The 19267-nt window shown below is 63.7% G+C and overlaps 2 protein-coding genes across 2 annotated transcripts; both read right to left on the bottom strand.

The window, feature by feature from the left end:
* Positions 1-399: 399 nt before the first annotated feature.
* Positions 400-7195, bottom strand: SMO (smoothened, frizzled class receptor). Its single transcript, XM_072856674.1, has 12 exons — positions 6830-7195; positions 5205-5410; positions 4807-5016; positions 4555-4727; positions 4139-4358; positions 3913-4036; positions 3737-3829; positions 3414-3522; positions 3013-3198; positions 2502-2650; positions 2277-2411; positions 400-2129 (listed from the first exon to the last, which is right to left on the bottom strand). The coding sequence occupies exons 1-12, from the start codon at positions 7086-7088 to the stop codon at positions 1588-1590; spliced, it is 2406 nt and encodes an 801-aa protein (XP_072712775.1). The 5' UTR covers positions 7089-7195; the 3' UTR covers positions 400-1587.
* Positions 7196-10631: 3436 nt separating this feature from the next.
* Positions 10632-14376, bottom strand: TSPAN33 (tetraspanin 33). Its single transcript, XM_072856660.1, has 8 exons — positions 14217-14376; positions 12910-12967; positions 12541-12668; positions 12381-12455; positions 12183-12278; positions 11666-11794; positions 11042-11203; positions 10632-10757 (listed from the first exon to the last, which is right to left on the bottom strand). Exons 1-8 carry the CDS (start codon positions 14319-14321, stop codon positions 10656-10658), a joined length of 855 nt encoding a protein of 284 aa, XP_072712761.1. The 5' UTR covers positions 14322-14376; the 3' UTR covers positions 10632-10655.
* Positions 14377-19267: the final 4891 nt, after the last annotated feature.

Below are 19267 nucleotides of genomic sequence, written 5' to 3'. Positions count from 1 at the left end.
ACCCCTGCACCCCAGGGGACAACACTCCGGCCAAGACACCCAGCAGCACCCCAAAACTGGGGCCACCCAACTGCGGGTTTGGGGATATTTAAGCCCGTAGTGCCATCTGCTGGCAGAGGGCCCCCCAGTCCCCCCACTTCGCTGCCAAAGCCCGGCGAGTGTTCCCCCAAACAGTCCCTGTAGCACCCGCAGATGTTTCCAGCCCCTCACACCTGCATTCCATGGGTGAAACGGCTGGGACGGGGGTTTTAAAGCAGTTTAAAGCAGTCTTTAAAGCAGTTTAAAGCCGTTTTTAAAGCAGTTTTTAAAGCCGTTGGAGCCCTTTCAGGAGAAAAGGCAAAACCCCGTGACGTTTCCCCGCAGTCAATACCTCCCCAAAGAGCCCAGGGCGGCCGTTGGCAATGGAAAGTTGGCAAATTTAATACTGATACAGGAGGGTTTGCCTTTACACAGCAAAAATGAACCCATGGAGGTCACCGGAATAGCGAGAAAGCCAGGAGCCTACCAGGATTTAATAAAGGCGTGTACAGGGATAATGGACAGATACAAAACACCAGCAGGGACTGGAGTCCTCCTACGTCAGGGCTCGGCCGCGTTCGCTGTAACTCGGGGTTGGTTTTTTTTCTTAAAAAAATAATAAAAAGCTTTGCTCAGGGGGTTGGTGCACCTGGACAGCAAAGGCGACCCCAGCTCACCTTGTGCGCCCCAGGATTTTAAAGTTTTGTTGGTTTTTTTTTTTGCATCATGGCTCGGGGAGCGCCTGTGCACCCCAACGCGGCTCCCCATCTCCTGTGGCCAGGGACCATCGTCCCACCAACCCTCCGTTTTGGGTCTGGTTCAGCTCTCCGGGGAGCTGGAAGGCACTTTGGGACCCCTGAAGAAATAAGGGTGTACCCAGAAAAACAGGTGCACCCCGGGGATGCTGCTGCCGCCCCGTGATGGGGGTTCAGCTCATCCCGTTCTTGGCCACAGCACCCAAGCAGAGGCCATGCCCGGCCGTCACAGCTCAGTGTATTATACAAAGATTAAAAAATCATAAAAAAACCAACTATTGGCACAAGCGTTTGTAAGCTCTACGTACCATCTAGCCACGGGTGGGGGCAGAGGGCGAGCGAGGGGTGTCGGCAGGTCCCAGCACCCCGGGACGCGGGACAAAGCTCACCAAAATCTACCCTGACCTACGCTCGCCCGCTGCCTGGTACCGCTGTCCCGGGAGGGACACCTGCTCCCGTCCCCGTCGGTGACAAAGGCAGTGTCCCCCTTGTCCTTAAATCCCTGCAGGACCTGGGTGGGGTTTGTTCCACCAACACCCTGTTTCTCTTCTCCCAGCGATGCCAGGGGGGACCCCAAAACCCTTCTGCCAGCATCTTGCCAGGCTGGGATGTGCATCGAGGCTGTCCAGGTGATGTGGGGAGAAATGTCGTCCTCTGAGGGGAGAAATCAGCCGTGGCCGGGCCAGAGCGATGCTCGGGACTGGCCCCGGCAGGACGGGGTGGGCTTCGGTGTCCCCTCGCAGGCTGCTCGTGCTGGACGAGGCTTCGGGTCTCACCCCAGGTGTCCCTGTCCCCTCGCAATGTCCCGATGGGCTCAAAAGTCTGAGTCGGCATCCAGCAGTTCCGCGTCCACCAGGTTGGTCCGAGAGTGGATGGGGGCCAAGCCGGCCCGTCGGCCCTGAGTCCTCGGTCCCCCGCCGCGGGGCAGGGTGCCGGAGTCGGGGGGCCAGAGCGGACCCCCGTTGTGCTGCCGGCGCCCGCTGCTGGGGCCGGGGCTCTCCTCCTCCGGGGACCCGCTCTCGGGGCAGAAAGGGTTGCTGATGAGGTGGAAGACGTTGGCCCTGCGGCGGCCATCCCACAGCCCCCCAGCGAAGGTGGCTTCGGGCTGGCTGGGCGGAAGCCCCGGGAGGACATCGGGGGCGAAGGCGACCAGGCAGGTCTGGGGCGGCAGCCGGGGCAGGCGAGGGACAGTGCTGGGGGTCAGGGGGGCTGCAGGGCCCCCCAGGCAGCGCTCTGGGCCTGGGCACACCTCCTTCTTCTTCTTCCTCCGCTTCTTCTTGCGGCCGCTGCGCTTCTGCAGCTCGGGGGAGACGTCGGCCTCCACCACCCAGAGGTTGGCCCTCTCCTCCGGCGGCACTGCGGGACAGGGGATGGGGTGGGTGAGAGCGGCCACATCCTGCCCTGTGCCCCCCACCACCAGCCCCAGCCCCCCTCCACGTCTCCAACACCCCTCAGCCTGGCTCATCCCCCCAGAGATGCCCCAAGCGGTTCCCAAGGACTTGCCAGGCGTCGCCACGGGCGTCACGGAGATGTCCTGAGGCAGGATAGCCCCTCTCCGGGCCACCATCTTGGTGACGTGCTGGGCCCACGCCGAGGACACATCAGCCGATGGCTCGTTGATGTCGAACGCTAAACCGGCTGCAACGACAACAGGGGAGCCCTGGTCAAGGCGGGGACGGTGGGGACCTTGGGGTGCTGCCGAGGTGGCCCCCTCCAACAGGCACGTACCCACAGGGCCGTCGTGTGAGACGGTGTGCATGCTGAAGGACAATTCCTGGCCCGGGTCTCGCAGCAGCTCCTTGCGCTTGGAGAAGGCCTTCGCGATCATCTTGCTCTTCTTGATCCTCTTGGGCTGGTCGTCGCTCTGCCCCGTCAGCCTGAGGACACAGCAGGTCAGAGCAGGGACATGGGGTGACCCAGGCAGAGGGGACACACTGCCCCAGCATGGCAGCTGGGGACACGGGGACCCTCCCCATCTCCCTCTCCCACTCTGGACAGGGGCACCAAGGGCTGGGGACTGCGTTGGATGGGTCCCCCGGGGATGGAGGTGCTCCACAAAGAGGACACGAGACACTTGCAAAGTGGGAGAAGCCGCCGCATTCCCAAGCCGCTGTCTGCTGTGAGCCCACAACTCATTGAGCTGATCGGCAAGTCTGGGGACAACCTCCAACATCTCAGGACATTGGATGGGGCAGGAAGGGCCACATGGAGCTGGGGTGACATCCCAGGGGGGTCCCACCTGCACCAGGTGCGCTTCCAGATGAGCAGGGTGGCCTTTGTCCAGACCCAGGTGCTCATGGAGACACCGGTCCCGAACATGGCGAAGAGGTTGATTTTCTCCACCAGCAGGCTCGGCCGGTTCTTGATCTCGCAGTCCGGGATGGGCTTGTTGGTCTGCGTGGCGATGGTCACATTGGCCTCACACCTGCGGGGACAGACGCAGGACGGCAGCCATAAGGAGGGGGACACCCAACGACGCCCCATGATGGAGCTGAGCCCCCACAGCTCTGCCGAGTGGAGATGTGGTGGCAACACTGGTGGGGGACATGGGGCTCTCCACTCTGCAACGTCCCTCGCTAAACGCGAGGTGCTGGGATGCCACCAGCATCCCACTCGCCCTCCCGTCCCCGTCACACTCACAGGACGTATTCCCGAAAGCTGCGCTCCCACTCCGCCTGGTTGAAGAAGTCATAGAAATGGCAGCCAAAAGTGATGAAGACAAAGCCGAAGGCCAAGAAGCCAAAGATGCCTGGAACAGAAGCGGGACATCCCTGGTTTAGCTGGATCCCAGCGATGCCGGGACAAAGACACTGCACCAGGGCCGTGCCACCGTCACTACAGCTTTGTCCCCCACTCCAGCCACCCCCAGGAAGGTGGGATGGGGCTGTCTGGGTTCAGGGGACAAAATGTCCCCAATCCCACTCAAACTCCCATAGAAATGGTGCCGATGGAGCCCCGCTTACCCAGCCGCAGCATGGTCTCGTTGATCTTGCTGGCCGCCTTCTCGCTCAGCAGCCCAGGGTGGTTGCTCTTGATGGAGAAGAGCGTCATGACCCCTGCGGTGGAGGGAGGAGGTGGTCAGGGTGAGAGGGACACCCACAGTGCCCCCGTCCCCACACCGGGGCGAGCTCACACCTACCCCGGATGAGGAAATAGCCCCCCACGATGAGGACGAGCCCAATGGGTGCCAGGACGAAGCCGGCCCGGTAGCGGTAGTTCTTGTACCCCACAAAGCAGATGCCGCTGACAGAGTCACCATCCACCTGACAGAGATGGGGACGGGGGGGGGTCAGTTGGCTGCGGCCACCTCTCCCTGTGCACGTCACCCAGGGAACCACCAGGACACGGGATCGTGGTCCCGTTACCTGCGCCACGGCCAGGATGGCCACGGTGAGGACGAAGGGGATGGACCAGGTGATGAGGTGGAAGTAGGAGGTCTTGCCCAGCAGCGGCTGGTAGGTGGTGCCCAGCGCCTTGAAGGAGGTGTGCCAGGCGTAGGTCAGCATGACAAACCAGATGACACCCGACATCAGCGAGTAGTAGACGATGACGAAGATGATGACGCAGGAGAGCGTCTCATTGGAGCTACGGGGGGAGGTGAGACAGGAGTGTCACCAACCTCCACAAGGGGACATGGGGGAGGAAGGGAGTCTCTCCCACCCCAAGAGTGCAGCATCCTCCATGCTCCCAAGAGGCCAGGAAACCCCAAGAGCCCTCCTTGGTCCCAGGGACACCTCTTGGCACGTGGCCGTGGTGGGATGGGGACGAAGGTGACACGTACGTGGGTTCCCCCAGCCGCATGGTGCCGTCGGCCCGGCACACGATCTCGTCACGGGCGCCATCCATGAACTGCGCCAACCAGCCGATGCTGCCCACGAAGAAGCAGGCGTTGACGTAGAAGAGGATGACGGCGGGGTAGCGGTTGGAGTTCCTCCAGTCGGCAACAAACGTGGCCTGGCGGGGGGGGAGAAAGGGACAGCTTGGTGCCCAGTCCCCTTTTGGGGACACATCCCCGTGTCCCCCCACGTCTCACCAGGGTGAAGAAGGTGCAGAAGATGGTGACGGAGCTGAAGGCGGCAATGTAGACATGCATCTCGCGGTGCTCCTTCTCGGTGAAGAGCGGGTTCTGGCACTGGATGCCACAACCCTCCACGTCCTCGTACCAGCTCTTGGGGTTGTCTGTCCGCACCAGCGGCGCCTCGCACTGCCCCGAGCTGTTGAACTTGATGTTCTGCACCTCGTTCTGCCGGAGGAGAAGGGGGGCCGTGAGGAGGAGGAGGCACCCCCACGGCGAAGGCTGGGCTGCCAGGGTGGACATCGGTCCCCCGCAGAGGGCTGGGGACAGACGGCGTTTCCCCACTCCCGCTGCCCCGTGGGGATTTGGAGCCCGCGGCAGTGCGGTGGGGCGTCCCCCCGTGTCTCCCCCCGTACCGGGCATCCCTCGGGGAATCGGTCGGGCGTGCACTTGAGGAAGTCGGGCCAGCCGCGCTCGCGCTCCACGATGGTGCAGGGCGCCCGGGTGGCCTGGCAGAGAGTCTGGCTGGGCAGCTCCACCTGGCCGTCCTCGCACTTGGGCATGTAGACGGCGCAGAGCAGGGGCTGGATGACGTCCCAGCAGCGCGGGGCGTTGCGCAGGCCTGCGGGGACAGCGCCGTCACCCCCCCGGGGCGGACCCGCATCGTCCTGTCCCCCCACCCTGCAGCCCCACAGGGACGTGGGGTGGGATGGGACGGGGCAGAGCCCGGCTGCGGTGGCGGGAAGCACCGGCACCATCCGCCCGTCAACTCGGCGTACGCAGCACCCGGGCCCCTCTATAACGCCTCTGGGGCACCGTGCCCGTCCCCGGGTGCTATACTGCTCCCCTGCCATACAGGGCTCAGCCCTGGCCCCCTGCTATACTGCTCTCCCTCTATGCTGTACCCAGTCCCAAGCCTGCTATACCGTGCCCATCCCCGCTCCCTTGCTATACAGCTATCTATACTGTACCCATCCACGGTCCCCTGCTATACACTCCCCCTCTACACTGTACCCAGCTCCAGGACCCCTCTATACTGTACCCTGTCCCCCACTATACTGCTCCCCTCTATACTGTACCCATCCCCAGTCCCCTATTTCTATCCCCCTAATACTGCACCCCTCCACAGTCCCCTGCAATACGGCTCCCCCTCTATACTGTACCCAACCCCAGTCCCCTGCTATACTGCGCCCATCCCCGGTCCCCTGCTATACTGCTCCCTCTCTTATACTGTACCCATCTCCTGTCCCCTCCTATATTGCTCCCCTCTATACTGTACCAGGCCCCTGTCCTCCACTATCCTGCTCCCTCTCTATACTGTACCCAACCCCAGTACCCTGCTATACTGCACCCATCCCCAGACCCCTGCTATACTGGCCCTTCTCTATACTGTACCCATCTCCCATCCCCTCTTATATTGCTCCCCTCTATACTGTACCAGGCTCCTGTCCTCCACTATCCTGCTCCCCTCTATACCGTACCCATCCCCGCTCCTCTGCTATACTGCACCCATCCCCAGTCCCCTGCTACACTGCTCCCCTCTATGCTGTACCCATCTCCTGTCCCCTCCTATACTGCTCCCTTCTGTACTGTACCCATCCCCTGTCCCCTCTTATATTGCTCCCTTCTATACCGTACCCATCCCCAATCCCCTGCTATACTGCTCCCTCTCTATACTGTATGCATCCCCTGTCCCCTCCTAAATTGCTCCCCTCTATACCATACCCATCCCCAGACCCCTGCTATGCTGCTCCCTGTCTATACTGTACCCATCTTCCATCCCCTCCTATATGGCTCCCCTCTATACTGTACCCAGTCCCTGTCGTCCACTATCCTGCTCCCCTCTATACCGCACCCATCCCTGCTCCCCTGCTATACCACTCCCCACCCCTCTATAGTGCTCCCCGCCGCCCCGTGCGCACCCTCAGCCCCCTACGCCCCCCGCCACTGCCCGTCCCCAGACCCCTGACTGTGTCCCCCTCCGCCTGTACCCCCACCCCCCGCTATACCGCGCTGGGCCGCAGGGCCCGTCCGTCCGTACCGGACCAGAGCAGGAGCTTTCCGTGAGCCTCCTCCTGCGAGGCGGAGTCGGCGGCCAGCAGCGTGGAGGTGGCGGCGTAGGGCAGCGCCGAGCCCAGGCAGGCGCCGTAACGGAGCCGTTCGCAGGGCGCGGGGCGGCGGCAGCGCTCGGGAACGGCCGAGGCGTTGAGGAAGGGGGCGGCGGGGCAGCGGCGGCCGCCCAGCGCCAGCGCCATGCCCAGCGCCAGCGCCCACCGCCACCCGCCGCCCTGCGCCGCCATCCCGGCCCGCACCGGCGCTAGGCGGGCGGCCCGGCCCCGGCCCCCGCCATGCCCCGACGCCCTTTGTTGAGCTCGCCGGGAGCGGAGCGGGGCCGCTCCTCCTCCTCCTCCTCCTCCTCCTCCTCCCTCAGCGCGGCCCGGCCCGGCCCGCCACGGCCCCGCGCCCCCCGCCGGGGCGGGCTGAGGAGAGGCGGCGCGGCGGGGAGGGGGGGCAGCCGCTTTTGAGGGGAAAAGTGGCTTTCTGTGAGGAAAAAGTTACTTTTTTTTAGAGCGAGGAGGGAGGGCAGCCGCTTTTGAGGGGAAAAGTGGCTTTTTGTGAGGAAGAAGTTACTTTTTTTTAGAGCGGGGAGGGAGGGCAGCCGCTTTTGAGGGGAAAAGTGGCTTTTGTGAGGAAAAAAGTTACCTTTTTTTAGAGCGGGGAGGGAGGGCAGCCGCTTTTGAGGGGAAAAGTGGCTTTTTGTGAGGAAGAAGTTACTTTTTTTTAGAGCGAGGAGGGAGGGCAGCCGCTTTGAGGGGAAAAGTGGCTTTTTGTGAGGAAGAAGTTACTTTTTTTTAGAGCGAGGAGGGAGGGCAGCCGCTTTTGAGGGGAAAAGTGGCTTTTTGTGAGGAAAAAGTTACTTTTTTTTAGAGCGGGGAGGGAAGGCAGCCGCTTTTGAGGGGAAAAGTGGCTTTTTGTGAGGAAAAATTTTTTTAGAGCGGGGAGGGACGAGTTTTGAGGAGGAAGGGGGTGTTGAGGAGGGGATGGCGCTCAGGAGGAGGGAAGAGGGTTGTTCTCCCGCATGGGGGCTGCTGGGGGGGGGAAGTTGGTTTTGGGGGAAATGTTGGGTTTTGTGAGGGGAAAGTTGGTTTTAGGGAGGGAGAAGTCGCTTTTGGGAGGGGAAATGTTGCTATGGAAGGGGGAGGAGTCGCGTTTTGGAGGAGAAAGTTTTTTCGGAGAGAAGTTGGACTTGGGGGGGGGAGAGGGGAGAGGTTTGGGAGGGGGAAGTTGGTTTTGAGGGGGGAAAGTCGCATTTTGAGGGAGAGAATTCGGGTTTGGGGAGCATAAAAGTTGTTTGGGGGAGCAAAAAGTTACTTTTGGGGGGTAAAGTTGCTTTTTGGGCAGAGAAACTTTTTTGGAGGAGAAAAGTTGTTTTTTAGGGAGAGAAGTCACTTTTAGGGGAGGAAAGTTGGATTTTGGGGGGGAAAGTAACTTTTTTCGGGGGGAAAGTTACTTTTTAGGAAGGAAAAGTCACTTTTTGGAGGAGAAAAGTTGCCTTTGGGGAAGAGAAGCCACTTTTGGGGGACAAAAGTTGCTTTGTGGGGATGAAAAGCACTTTATTGGGAGAGAGAAGTTTCTTTTTTAGGCAAAAAGTCCCTTTTTGGGGGGAGAAGGTTACTTTTTGAGGAGGAAAAGTCGCTTTTTGGAGGCGAAAAGTTGCCTTTGGGGGACAAAAGTCGGTTTTGGGGGAGAAAGGTCAGTTTTGGGGAGAAAAGTCACTATTAGGGGACAAAAGGCACTTTTTGGGAGAGAGAAGTTTCTTTTGGGGATAAAAGTCACTTTTTGGGGGAAGTTACTTTATGGGGAAAGGAAGTCACTTTTGGGGGAGAAAAGTTACTTTTTGAGGGGAAGTTACTTTTGGGTAAGGAAAAGTCACTTTTGGGGGACAAAAGCCACTTTTGGGGGAGAAAAGTTGCTTTTGGGGACAAAAGTCACTGTTTTGACAAGGAAGTCGCTTTTTGGGGACAAAAGTCAGTGTTGGGGGAGAAGCCAGTCTGGAGAGCAGCTACTTTTTGAAGAGAATTTGCTTTTGGGGGGAGAAGTAGCTTTTTGGAGGAGAAGTTTTGGGGAGAAAGTAACTTTTTTTGGGGGAGAGGTCACTTTTTGGGGAGAGGTATCATTCTTTGGAGAAGTGCTCACTTTTTGGGGGAGAAATTGCTCTTTTGGGTGACAAGCCACATTTTGGCGGAGGGGTGAGGTGGCTTTTTGGGGGATGAGAAACTGCTTTTTTGGGGAGAGAAGTTGCTTTGGGACGGGGGGGGACTTCTTCAGAAGTTGCTGTTTTGGGGTGAAAAATCACTTTTTTTGGGGGGGAACGTCACTCTGAGGCACAAGGGGGACAGTTTTGGGGTATTTTTCCTGGAGCTCCCGGCCGCACACAAAGGGCCGGGCACTGGGCCGCATCCCGACTCCCTCCGCGGCGGGGCGGCGCGGGGGGACCACCCAGCCCGAGGAGAAGAAAAAATAAAAAAAAACCAACCAACCCCAAAACTCCACCCACGGTTTGCGACAGCTCCGAAAAGCGGCGGCGAGGCCGAGGCCCGTGATGCTGGGGGGCACCAGCAGCCTGCCCCTCCCAGCTCACGGCACCCCAAAATTTTGCAGGGTCTTCCCTAGGGCAGAGGAGGGGGGGAATTTAGGTCCCCCCCTGCCCCCCGGAGCAGGGTAACGAGCACCTCTCCAAGCTTTCCTCGCTGGGGGCTTCTCTGCTGTCTACTAGCTGGCTGTGCTGCCCCTCGCCCCCTTCTCCCCCCTTGTTTTGGGGTCCTGCAGCCGACCCCCACCAGCATAATACTGTTGAGATGACGGGGACCCTGCACGGGAAGGGACTGGCCTCAACCCTGTCCCCACCGAGCTGTCCCCCAGAGCCCCGGCGTTGTCCCCCCGTGGCGTTGTGTGTGTGTCCCCCCGGAGATCGAGCAGCCTCCCGCATGGCCTGGCAGAGATCGCAGGGTCCGGCCTCACCGCTCTTTATTCTCCATGAAAGCAAAGGGAAACGTCACGGCTCGACAGCGGCCCCGCAAGAGAGGGGACACAGGACTGTGCCTGTCCCCTCCTCCGCACGGGGCTCAGCACCCCGTAGAGGGGTTCGAGCCCCCTGGGGCAGAGACGGGACCCCCGCCCTCGGCTAACGAAGCGCCCGTGGGTCAGCCCTGGGCAGGACGTCCTCTTGTTCCTCCTTCTGCCAGGGTGGACACGCAGGCGATGGCTCCTGCTCCCGGCCGGCAAGCGAAGCCTTCGGCTGTCCCCTCCGCGGGGCACCGGGATGGAACCGACGGGGCTTGTGGCACCCAGCGACGGGGGGAATGTCCCCAGTTCTGGAGCCAGCTTTGCTCCGGGTGAAGGCAGCTCGGTGCACGGATGGACAGACAGACAAACGCCCATCTCCAGCACAAGAGGAGACGGGACGCACGTCCGAGTGCAAACCTGCTTCGCACACGACCTGCACGCCAGCTCTCGGTCCCCCAGGACGGACGGACAGACAGACAGCAGTTCACCAGGGCTGGTTCAGTCTCCCAAACAGGGCGCAGCAGCACGGCACGTCCTGGCCGAGCCCGGCACCTGCTCTCGCACCGGCTGCCGAAGCCACGGAGTCCCCAGCGTCCCTGCGCGTCCCTCTGCGCAGCACAGCGGCCACCAGTGCGGATCCGGGCGTCCACAGCCCGCTCCATCCTCCCTCTTCTCCAGCAAAGCCCCTTCAGCTCTTCCCACAGATCCAGGGTTTGGAAAATCACCGTTGAGGTGCCGGCTCCCCAGCCCACCGCTGTGCCACGGGGACGGACACCGGCACCACCGCGGCGTGCCAGGGCTCAGTACCAGGGGTCTGCCTGGTGCTGCTGGTTGTAGAGCTGTAGCTTGATCTGGTCTCTGATCTGGTTGATGAGGATCTGAGCCAGCAGGATGCCCACCAGCTGCGGGAGAGGAGAGGAAGACGGGAGGAAGATGGGAGGAAGACAAGGGTGCTGAGGGACACCGGGCAGCATCACCCTGCTGTCCTCCCAGTGGGTTACACGGCTCCAGGCGAGGACATGCCCGACGTTTGCACCGCTCCCCCCACCCCAGATCCTGCCCCGACTCCCCGGGGTTGCAATTGGACGCATCGTTAAGGCAACTTCCCCCATGACACGGAGAGCAACGCGGAGCTGCGGGATGGTCCCTTCTCCCCACCAGTCCCCAGGGGGGGACCCCCCGGTACCTGGGGGACGGCCAGCCCCAGGGCGATGCCCCCCAGCAGGAAGAGGTTGCTGTGGATCCAGTTGACCAGCTTGTCGATGCAGCCGTTGGTGTAGATGAAGGCGCTGGCCTTCAGGTAGCTCATGGCCTGCATGCCCTGCCCGCACATGGTGTTGATGACAGCCTGGGGACAAAACGTACCGGGCTGGAGGGGGGGGACCCTGCCTCTTGGGGGGCAGCCGGGAGCTTTGTCCTCGCCTCGGTGCCAGTCGGGGTGTCCCCTTCCTCTGGGGCCAGCTTGCCCTTGGTGTCCCCAGCCCCATCCTTCCCGCGCTGGGCTCCCTAATCCCCCGCCAGCCCCCAAAAGGGACAGTACCTGGGGGGGGGGGCAGGGTTGGCAGGGTCCCTGCCTGCCTACAGAAAGCCCCCCCCCCCGCGCAGGGGGAATCCACCCCCACCCCACCATCCCCAGCCGGGGGTCCCCAAACCCGGAGGGCGATACGGGGTCCCATACGCTGCCGGTAGTGGGTTCCCTCTCCTGGGGTGGGGGCTCCCGGCTCAGCACAGCCCCGAGGGATGGGAGAAGGGGTGTGGAGCAGGGGTCCCCCAAGGACGTCGGGGGTCCCCCCGAGGACACCGTCCTCACCTCGTCGGCATTCCGCAGGCAGCAGGAGAAAGGCACGGAGCACCGCTCCCGGCTGGGGTTGGTGGCGGTGCAGTTGAAGTACATGTTCTGGGACCAGTCCTTGTAGGAGACGCCGCCGCAGCAGCTGAACTGTGGGGAAGGGCACGCGACGCTCAGCAGGGAGAGGACCCCGGCCCCGCGGCGGGGGGACAGGAACGGTGGGGACGACGGGGCACAGGACCGCGGACTTCACGGGCAGCCAAGCGATGGCCCTCCCAAGCCCACCTACATCCAGCTCGCCCCCGTCACCGCTGTCGTTAGGGACGAGCAATCCGCTCCCAGTGGTTTTAATAGGCCCTACATAAACACAGGCGCCAACAGAGACAGGGCTTCACCAGGAACGTCAAATCCTCGTGGAAGAGCCACCCAACGTCCTCAGCCTGGGGGACCCCACGGATTTAAGCCTGACCCACGAGTGGGGAGACACGTCCTCATCCGTCGGAGGGAGATGCCGGCCCCCCCCAGCCCCCCCACGCACCTCCTTCTGCCCAAAGTCGATGAGGTTCTGCAGGTCCAGGTCATCCCGGTAATGCACGATGGCACCGTTGATGATCTCGCTGACCTTCCCGCGCGCCTGCGAGGTGGGGACATCAGCAAGGTCGTCACCCAACGGGACAGGCTCAGGGTCAGCCAGCCCCCCTGCACCGCTGCTCCCCGTCCCCCCCCCCAATGGTACCTTATCGGAGAAGACGAAGCCCAGCACGCCGGCTGCCAGCTGCAGGAGGAAGACGATGGTCAGGCAGACGGAGAACTGTGGGTGAGAGGATGGTGATGGCGGCGGGACCACGGGAGAGACGCCGAGCCCCGGGAGGGACCCGCCGTCCCCAGGGACTCACCGTCTGCAGCAGGCAGATGTTCTCCCGCAAGGAGCCGACGCAGCCACAGAAGGTGATGAGGAAGGTCAGGACGCCGACCATGATGAGCAGGATGGCGGGGTCCACCGCCAGGCAGGCCATCGCCGCCTCTGCCGTGGCGAGCCGTCACCGAGCCGTCACCGGCAGCCCCAGCACCGCAGATCCCCCGGGGTCCCGCATCCCGCTCCCCCGGGGACGGGGCAGCCCCTGCCGTCACCCCCTCGCTGGTGGACGGACACCCCCCACCATGCTGCCGGCTCAGGATCGGCCCCGCTCTCCCCCAGCCGGGCAGGGGGGCACTGAGGAACCTCGCTGCGTCCCCCCGCCCCACCCCGAGCCCCCCAACCTCACCTGCGTGCTTCAGCAGCCGGGCGTAGACCCCCACGGCCACCATCACCATCGAGATCATCTGCAGAGCAGGACGGGGCGTTGTGAGCCCCCCCGGCACCCCCACCCTCCCGCTCCGGGGGTCCTGCCCGCAGCCCCCGTGGAGTCGGGGCTGCAAACGGGGCACCAGAGTCGCACCCGCTGCCTCAGTTTCCCCTCATCACCCCCACACGGACCCGACTCGCAGCGCTCCGGCGTCATGGGTGGGACAGAGCCCACCACGAATGGCCCCGGCGCGTCCCCACCTCCCGGGGAGGTCACCTCCATCCCCACCAGCCCTTCCCTGCTGCGGGTGGCTGCATCCGGGGGACGTAGTTTGTCAGAAGCAAGAAACTTCCTCAAAAATGTGATTTCAAATGCGGAAACATCCCTCAAAAAAAATCCCCACCCTCCAAAAAAACCCCCAAAAACATAAAAAAACCCCCCAAAAGATAAAAAAATCCCCAAAAGACCCCAAAACATGGAAAACCGTGGGGCTTCCACGCACGAGGTGTCCCAGGGGTGGGCTGGGGACAAGAGGGGTCCATGTGCCCCCCCCCCTCCCCGCTGCTCCGGGGGGTCATCGCCTGCTCGGGGCCAGGATTGGGCCCAAAGGCCGTTGTTTCGGTGGCGATGGCACCCGGCGGGTGGGTCCCCTGGGGGGGTCCTGGCCCCGCCCCCCCCCCCCCACGTGTGTCATCCCCGTGCCGGGGGGCTGCCGGTGGCCCTGAGGGCTCCCAGTGGCCCTGTCATGGGTGCGAGGGGGGAAGACACCCCCAAAGGGCTGTGGCACCCCAAAGGGTGGGTTTGGGGTGGGGAAAGTCACAGGTTTGGGGGGGAAGCCACCGCGGAGGGCACCCACGGGTGACACCATGAGCGAGGGGGACCCCAAAAACCCTCGGGAGATGGGGGAACCCAGCCTCCCACCCCCCTAGCAATAAGGGGGCGTCCCGGTGGGGTCCCGGAGATGGGGGGTGTCCGGGGGATCGGGGATTGGGGGATCCAGGGCGACCCCCGGGGATGGGGGGGGGATGCTGGGATGGGGGGTCCCAGCGTGCGGGGATCCGGGTGGGGTTCGGGAATGGGGGTACCCGGTGAGCCCCCGCGGGTGGGGGGGTCCCGGTGGGGTCCAGGGATGGGGACAATCCCAGGGATCCGGTGTGCCCCCGGGATGGGAGGGTGCCGGGGGGTCCCCGGGGATGCGGGAGGTCCCCGGTGGTCCCCTCGGGGATTGGGGGGTAGGGGGGGGTCCCGGTGGCCCCCCGCGTGGGCTCCCGCTCGCTGGCACTCACCCAGAAGAGCATGTTGAAGAAGAAGAGCACGTACTTCGCCACCGGGCTCACGAAGGAGAAATCGTCCCCGTGGGGCCCGGCGCCGCCCGCCGCCCGCCCCGCCATGGTCGAGCCGAGCCCAGCCCAACCGAACCGGGCCGAACGGAGCCGAGCCGAGCCGAGCCGAGCCGAGCCGAGCCGAGCCGAGCCGAGCCGAGCCGAGCCGAGCCGAGCCGAGCCGACAGACCCCGCTTCGCTCCCCCGCCGCGAGCGCAGCTGAGCCGGGCGGCGGCCCGCCCCCTCCCTTCGCCGCCCGCTCATTGGCCCGCCTGGCTCACTCTTGCCTTCCCATTGGTGGTTCGCCCCGTCGCTCAGGCACCGCCCTTTCCTGCCCCCCGAGCGCGGTGTGTCGCCGCCGCACCTGTTCGCGGCACCCCCGGCCTTAAAGGGCCAGCGCACCCGGCTTTTCAATCACGTCATGAGCCAGCTCGGTCCCGAATCCCTCCTGGCTCACCCCGCAGCCCTGCTTTCCCCCAAACTGCCCGAATCGTGCTGTCCCTGCCCCAGGGACCCCCAGCGCGGGGGGGAATGGTTGCATTTTATATGTATAATTTATAATTTTTCTCTACCTTTGGTGACAGCCCTCGGGAGGGACACGAGGGGACAGCTGGGACCATCGCGGGGATGGCAGGGACACGGGAGACCCCTCGTCCCTGGAACACACCCGGCTGAGGAGATTCGGGGTTTCCCTGAAAGGCTGCGCCCGAATCTCTGACCCCAAATTTGCAGAAATCACCCCCAAAACGGGCAGTGCCGACGCTCCGGCCCTGGCGACCTCGCCGACATAGGGAAGTGGAGCCCGAAACCCCAGCAATTCCCCTCCCCGCTGCTAAAATCGGCGAGCTGCGTAAAAAATGGGACACTTTGGTGGATTTCTTCGTAATTGCCTTTATTTTCGGGTGTCCAGCGGGACCCCCCGAAGCCAGCGGGGAGGAGGAGGAGGATGGATGGAGCCTTCCTCCATCACAACGCTCCGCTCCATCCCCTCCACGCTCCCTTTGCTCGCCCCATTTATTACAGCCCCGGGGTGCGAGGAAGCAGAGGGTCCCTTCCCCAACCGGATCCAAGCCTCAAATCTCTTTTTTTTTTACCGAATTTTTACATCTATTTTTGCATCACGCTTTCGGTTTTCGTGGCTGGTGTGGGCAGCGGCAAGAGCCATCGCCTTGTCCCGTCACCGTGGCATGGTGGTGTCATCGTGGGGACGGATCGCCTTGGCTTGGGGAGCACAGCCCCCCGGTTATTATTATATTTATTATTATATTTTTTATTATATTTATGATTATTTCTCTATTACGCCAGGGTTCATCAAGGCTGGAAAGCCCCGGGGAGCAGCTGCCGGTGCCGGCACAGCCTTTCCTGGAGGAAGGCGAGAACTTCGGGCAGAGGAACTGAAACCAAAAACATCCCCTTCTTGCTTGTAGGGTCACCGAGGTGCCACCGCAGCGATGGCACCCAGCCCGTGTCACCCATGAGCAGCCCTGGCTGCAGGTCCCATCACCCGGGGAGGTGTTTGCTTTGGGTGCTGCTGGAAGAAGCCCCAACAACGTCGCAGTTGATGCCCGTGGGTCTCCGGAGAGCCCCCTCAGGCAACCCACGAGGTGTCGGTGGGGTTGAACGCTCCCTGGTCCCCACAGAAGCGCTTCTGCCCCGTTGATGAAGAAGAAGGTGCCCGTGCTGGTCCGTGGATGGACCGTCCTCCCGTCAGATCTACACGTCCATCTGTCAGACCTGTACGTCCACCCGTCAGGATGTGTCTCCCAACAGATCTACGTGTCCATTCATCAGATCTGTGTGTGCACCCATAAGATCTACACGTCTAGCAATCAGATCTATACGTCCACCCATCAGATCCACGCGTCCACCCATCAGATTTACACATCTGTCCATCATATTTGTGCATCCACCCATCAGATCTGTAGGTCCACCCATCAGATTTCACTATGGACCTGTCCCCATGGACGAGTACCCATGGACGTGTGGGATGGGATGGGATGGGGTGGGATGGGATGGGATGGGATGGGATGGGATGGAGAAGGGACGGAGATGGGATGGGATGGGATGGGGGTGGGATGGGATGGAGAAGGGACGGAGATGGGATGGGATGGGATGGGATGGGATGGGATGGGATGGAGAAGGGACGGAGATGGGATGGGATGGGATGGAGATGGGATGGGATGGGATGGGGATGGGGTGGGATGGGATGGAGAAGGGACGGAGATGGGATGGGATGGGATGGGACGGGATGGGGTGGGATGGGGATGGGATGGGATGGGATGGAGAAGGGACGGAGATGGGATGGGATGGGATGGGATGGGATGGGATGGGATGGGGATGGGATGGGATGGGGATGGGATGGGATGGGATGGAGATGGGGATGGAGACAGGGACAGGGACAGGAGGGCACGTGCAAGCAGGGGGTGGCAGGGAGGCCCTGATGGCCCCGCTCTGAGCCGTGGTGGCTCTTGGTTCTTGGCTCCTTGGTTCTCCATCACGGGCGGCCACAGGAGGAGGGGGAGGAGGAGGGGGAGGGGCAGCGGCCGCGGGAGCCCCGCGGAGTCCCCGGGGCCGGAGCTGCTGCGGGGGGGCCCTGAGCCCGGCCCGGCCCCGGCCCCGCTGGGGAGCCCCGCCCGTGGGCGGGACGCCGGGGAGCGGGGTGGGCGTGGGGCGAGGAGCGGCTGGGGCGCACGCGTGTGCGTGAGTGTGTGTGTGTGTGTGTACACGCGTGTGCACACGGGCGGGTGCCGCTGCACGATTAAAGCGAGGGGTTTGTGCATCCAACCGCCGCGTGGGAGCGCGGGGGGGGAGCGGCCGCTGCTGCGGGGCCGGCGGGGACGGGGGCGGGACAGGGATGGGGACAGGGATGGGGACAGGGGTGGGGACAGGGCGGGGACAGGACAGGGATGGGGACAGGGACAGGGACAGGGACGGGGCGGGACAGGGATGGGGACAGGGATGGGGACAGGGACAGGGGCGGGACAGGGATGGGGACAGGGACAGGGACAGGGACAGGGCGGGACAGGGATGGGGACAGGGACAGGGACAGGGACAGGGGCGGGACAGGGATGGGGATGGGGACAGGGACAGGGACAGGGGCAGGACAGGGATGGGGACAGGGACAGGGACAGGGACAGGGGCAGGACAGGGATGGGGATGGGGACAGGGACAGGGACAGGGGCGGGACAGGGATGGGGACAGGGACAGGGACAGGGACGGGGGCGGGACAGGGATGGGGATGGGGACAGGGCGGGGACAGGACAGGGATGGGGACGGGGACAGGGACAGGGACGGGGACGGGGGCGGGACAGGGACGGGGACGGGGACGGGGACGGGGACGGGGACGGGGACGGGGCCAGCTCCCCCCGCCGGCCGCTCCGCCACGCGGGACACGGGCACGAGGCGTGGCCGAGGGGGCGTGGCCATGAACGAGGGGGCGTGGCCAGGATCGAGGGGCCGTGTCAATGGCCGGGGCGAGAGGATGGACGTGTCTGTGGGCGGGGAGAGGGGGCGTGTCGGTGGGCGGGGCCATCCCGTCCCAGCTGTCGGCAGCGCAGCCCAGCGGGCGCGGGAGTTCGGGGGTGCACGGGGACCCCACGGCCCGGGACCCCACACTCCATCCCCGCCGGGGACCCCACGGCCCGGGACCCCACGCCCCATCCCCGCCGGGGACCCCACGCCCCATCCCCGCCGGGGACCCCCACGCCCCGTCCCCACACGGGGTGCGGGCCGGGGTGCACCGGGAAGGCGGGGGGCACCCCCCGCCCCAGACCAACGCACTTTACCGGGGACCGACGGCTCCCGCGGCGGGTTCGGCCCCCGGCCGCAGCCCCGCGGGGTTTGGCTGTCGCTGTCCCCCGGTGGGTGGGGGCACCGTGAGCCGCCCCTCGCCCGTCCCTCGGGGCCCGAGCAGAGCCCCGTGCACCCACCCTGCCACCCCCAGCACCCGTCCTGCCCACCCCCGGGTCCTTGCCCCCCTTTGCCTGCACCCCTGCCCCAGAGCATCGCCCCAGCCCCGGCCCCCCAGGCCCCCCGTTCGGTGGAGCCAGGGCTGCATCCTGCACCGGGGTCACACGCGGAGCCCCTCCGTGGGGCTGTGGGTGCCCTCCGGCCCCGAGACTCCTCAGGTCACCCAGGGCCACCGCTCCTCCTCCTCCTCCTCCTCCTGCTCCTCCTCCTCCATGCGCAGCTCCGGCCTCCTGGGCTGGACCGATGGTGAGCTGGGGCCACGGGACCCCCATGTGCCACCCATGGGCACCCCAGCCCGGCTGTGCCCCACAGGGCAAGGAGCAGCGCCCCAATGTCCCCACACAGAGCTGCTCCCGTCCCCATCCTCATCCCATCCCCACCCTCATCCCCATCTTGATCACCATCCCTGTCCCCTTCCTCGTCCCCGTCCCCACCCTAATCTCCGTCCTCATCCCATCCCCATCCTTGTCCCCGTCCCCATCCCGATCACCGCCCCTGTCCCCATCCTCATCCCCATCACTATCCCTGTCCCCATTTTCATCCCTGTCCCCATCCTTGTCACCACCCCCATTCCAACTGCCATCTTCATCCCCATCCTCGTCCCCATCCCATCCCATCTTCATCCCCATCCCCTTCCCATCCCCTTCCCATCCCCTTCCCCATCCCCATCCTCATCCTCATCCCCATCCTCATCCCCATCCCATCTTCATCCTCATTCCCATCCCCATCCTCCTCCCCCTCCCCATCCCCTTCCCATCTCCATCCCATCCCCATCCCCATCCCCATCTTCATCCTCATCCTCATCCCCATCCCCATCCCCATCCTCATCCCCATCCTCGTCCCCATCCCATCTTCATCCTCATCCCCATCCCCATCCCCTTCCCATCCCCTTCCCATCCCCATCCCATCCCCAACCCCATCCCCATCCTATCTTCATCTTCATCTTCATCCCCATCCTCATCCCCATCCCCATCCCCATCCTCATCCCCATCCCATCTTCATCCTCATTCCCATCCCCATCCTCCTCCCCTCCCCATCCCCTTCCC

Source organism: Ciconia boyciana, chromosome 1 (assembly GCF_034638445.1).
Source record: "Ciconia boyciana chromosome 1, ASM3463844v1, whole genome shotgun sequence".
NCBI lineage: Eukaryota > Metazoa > Chordata > Aves > Ciconiiformes > Ciconiidae > Ciconia > Ciconia boyciana.
This window is presented reverse-complemented; position numbering and strand designations above follow the sequence as displayed.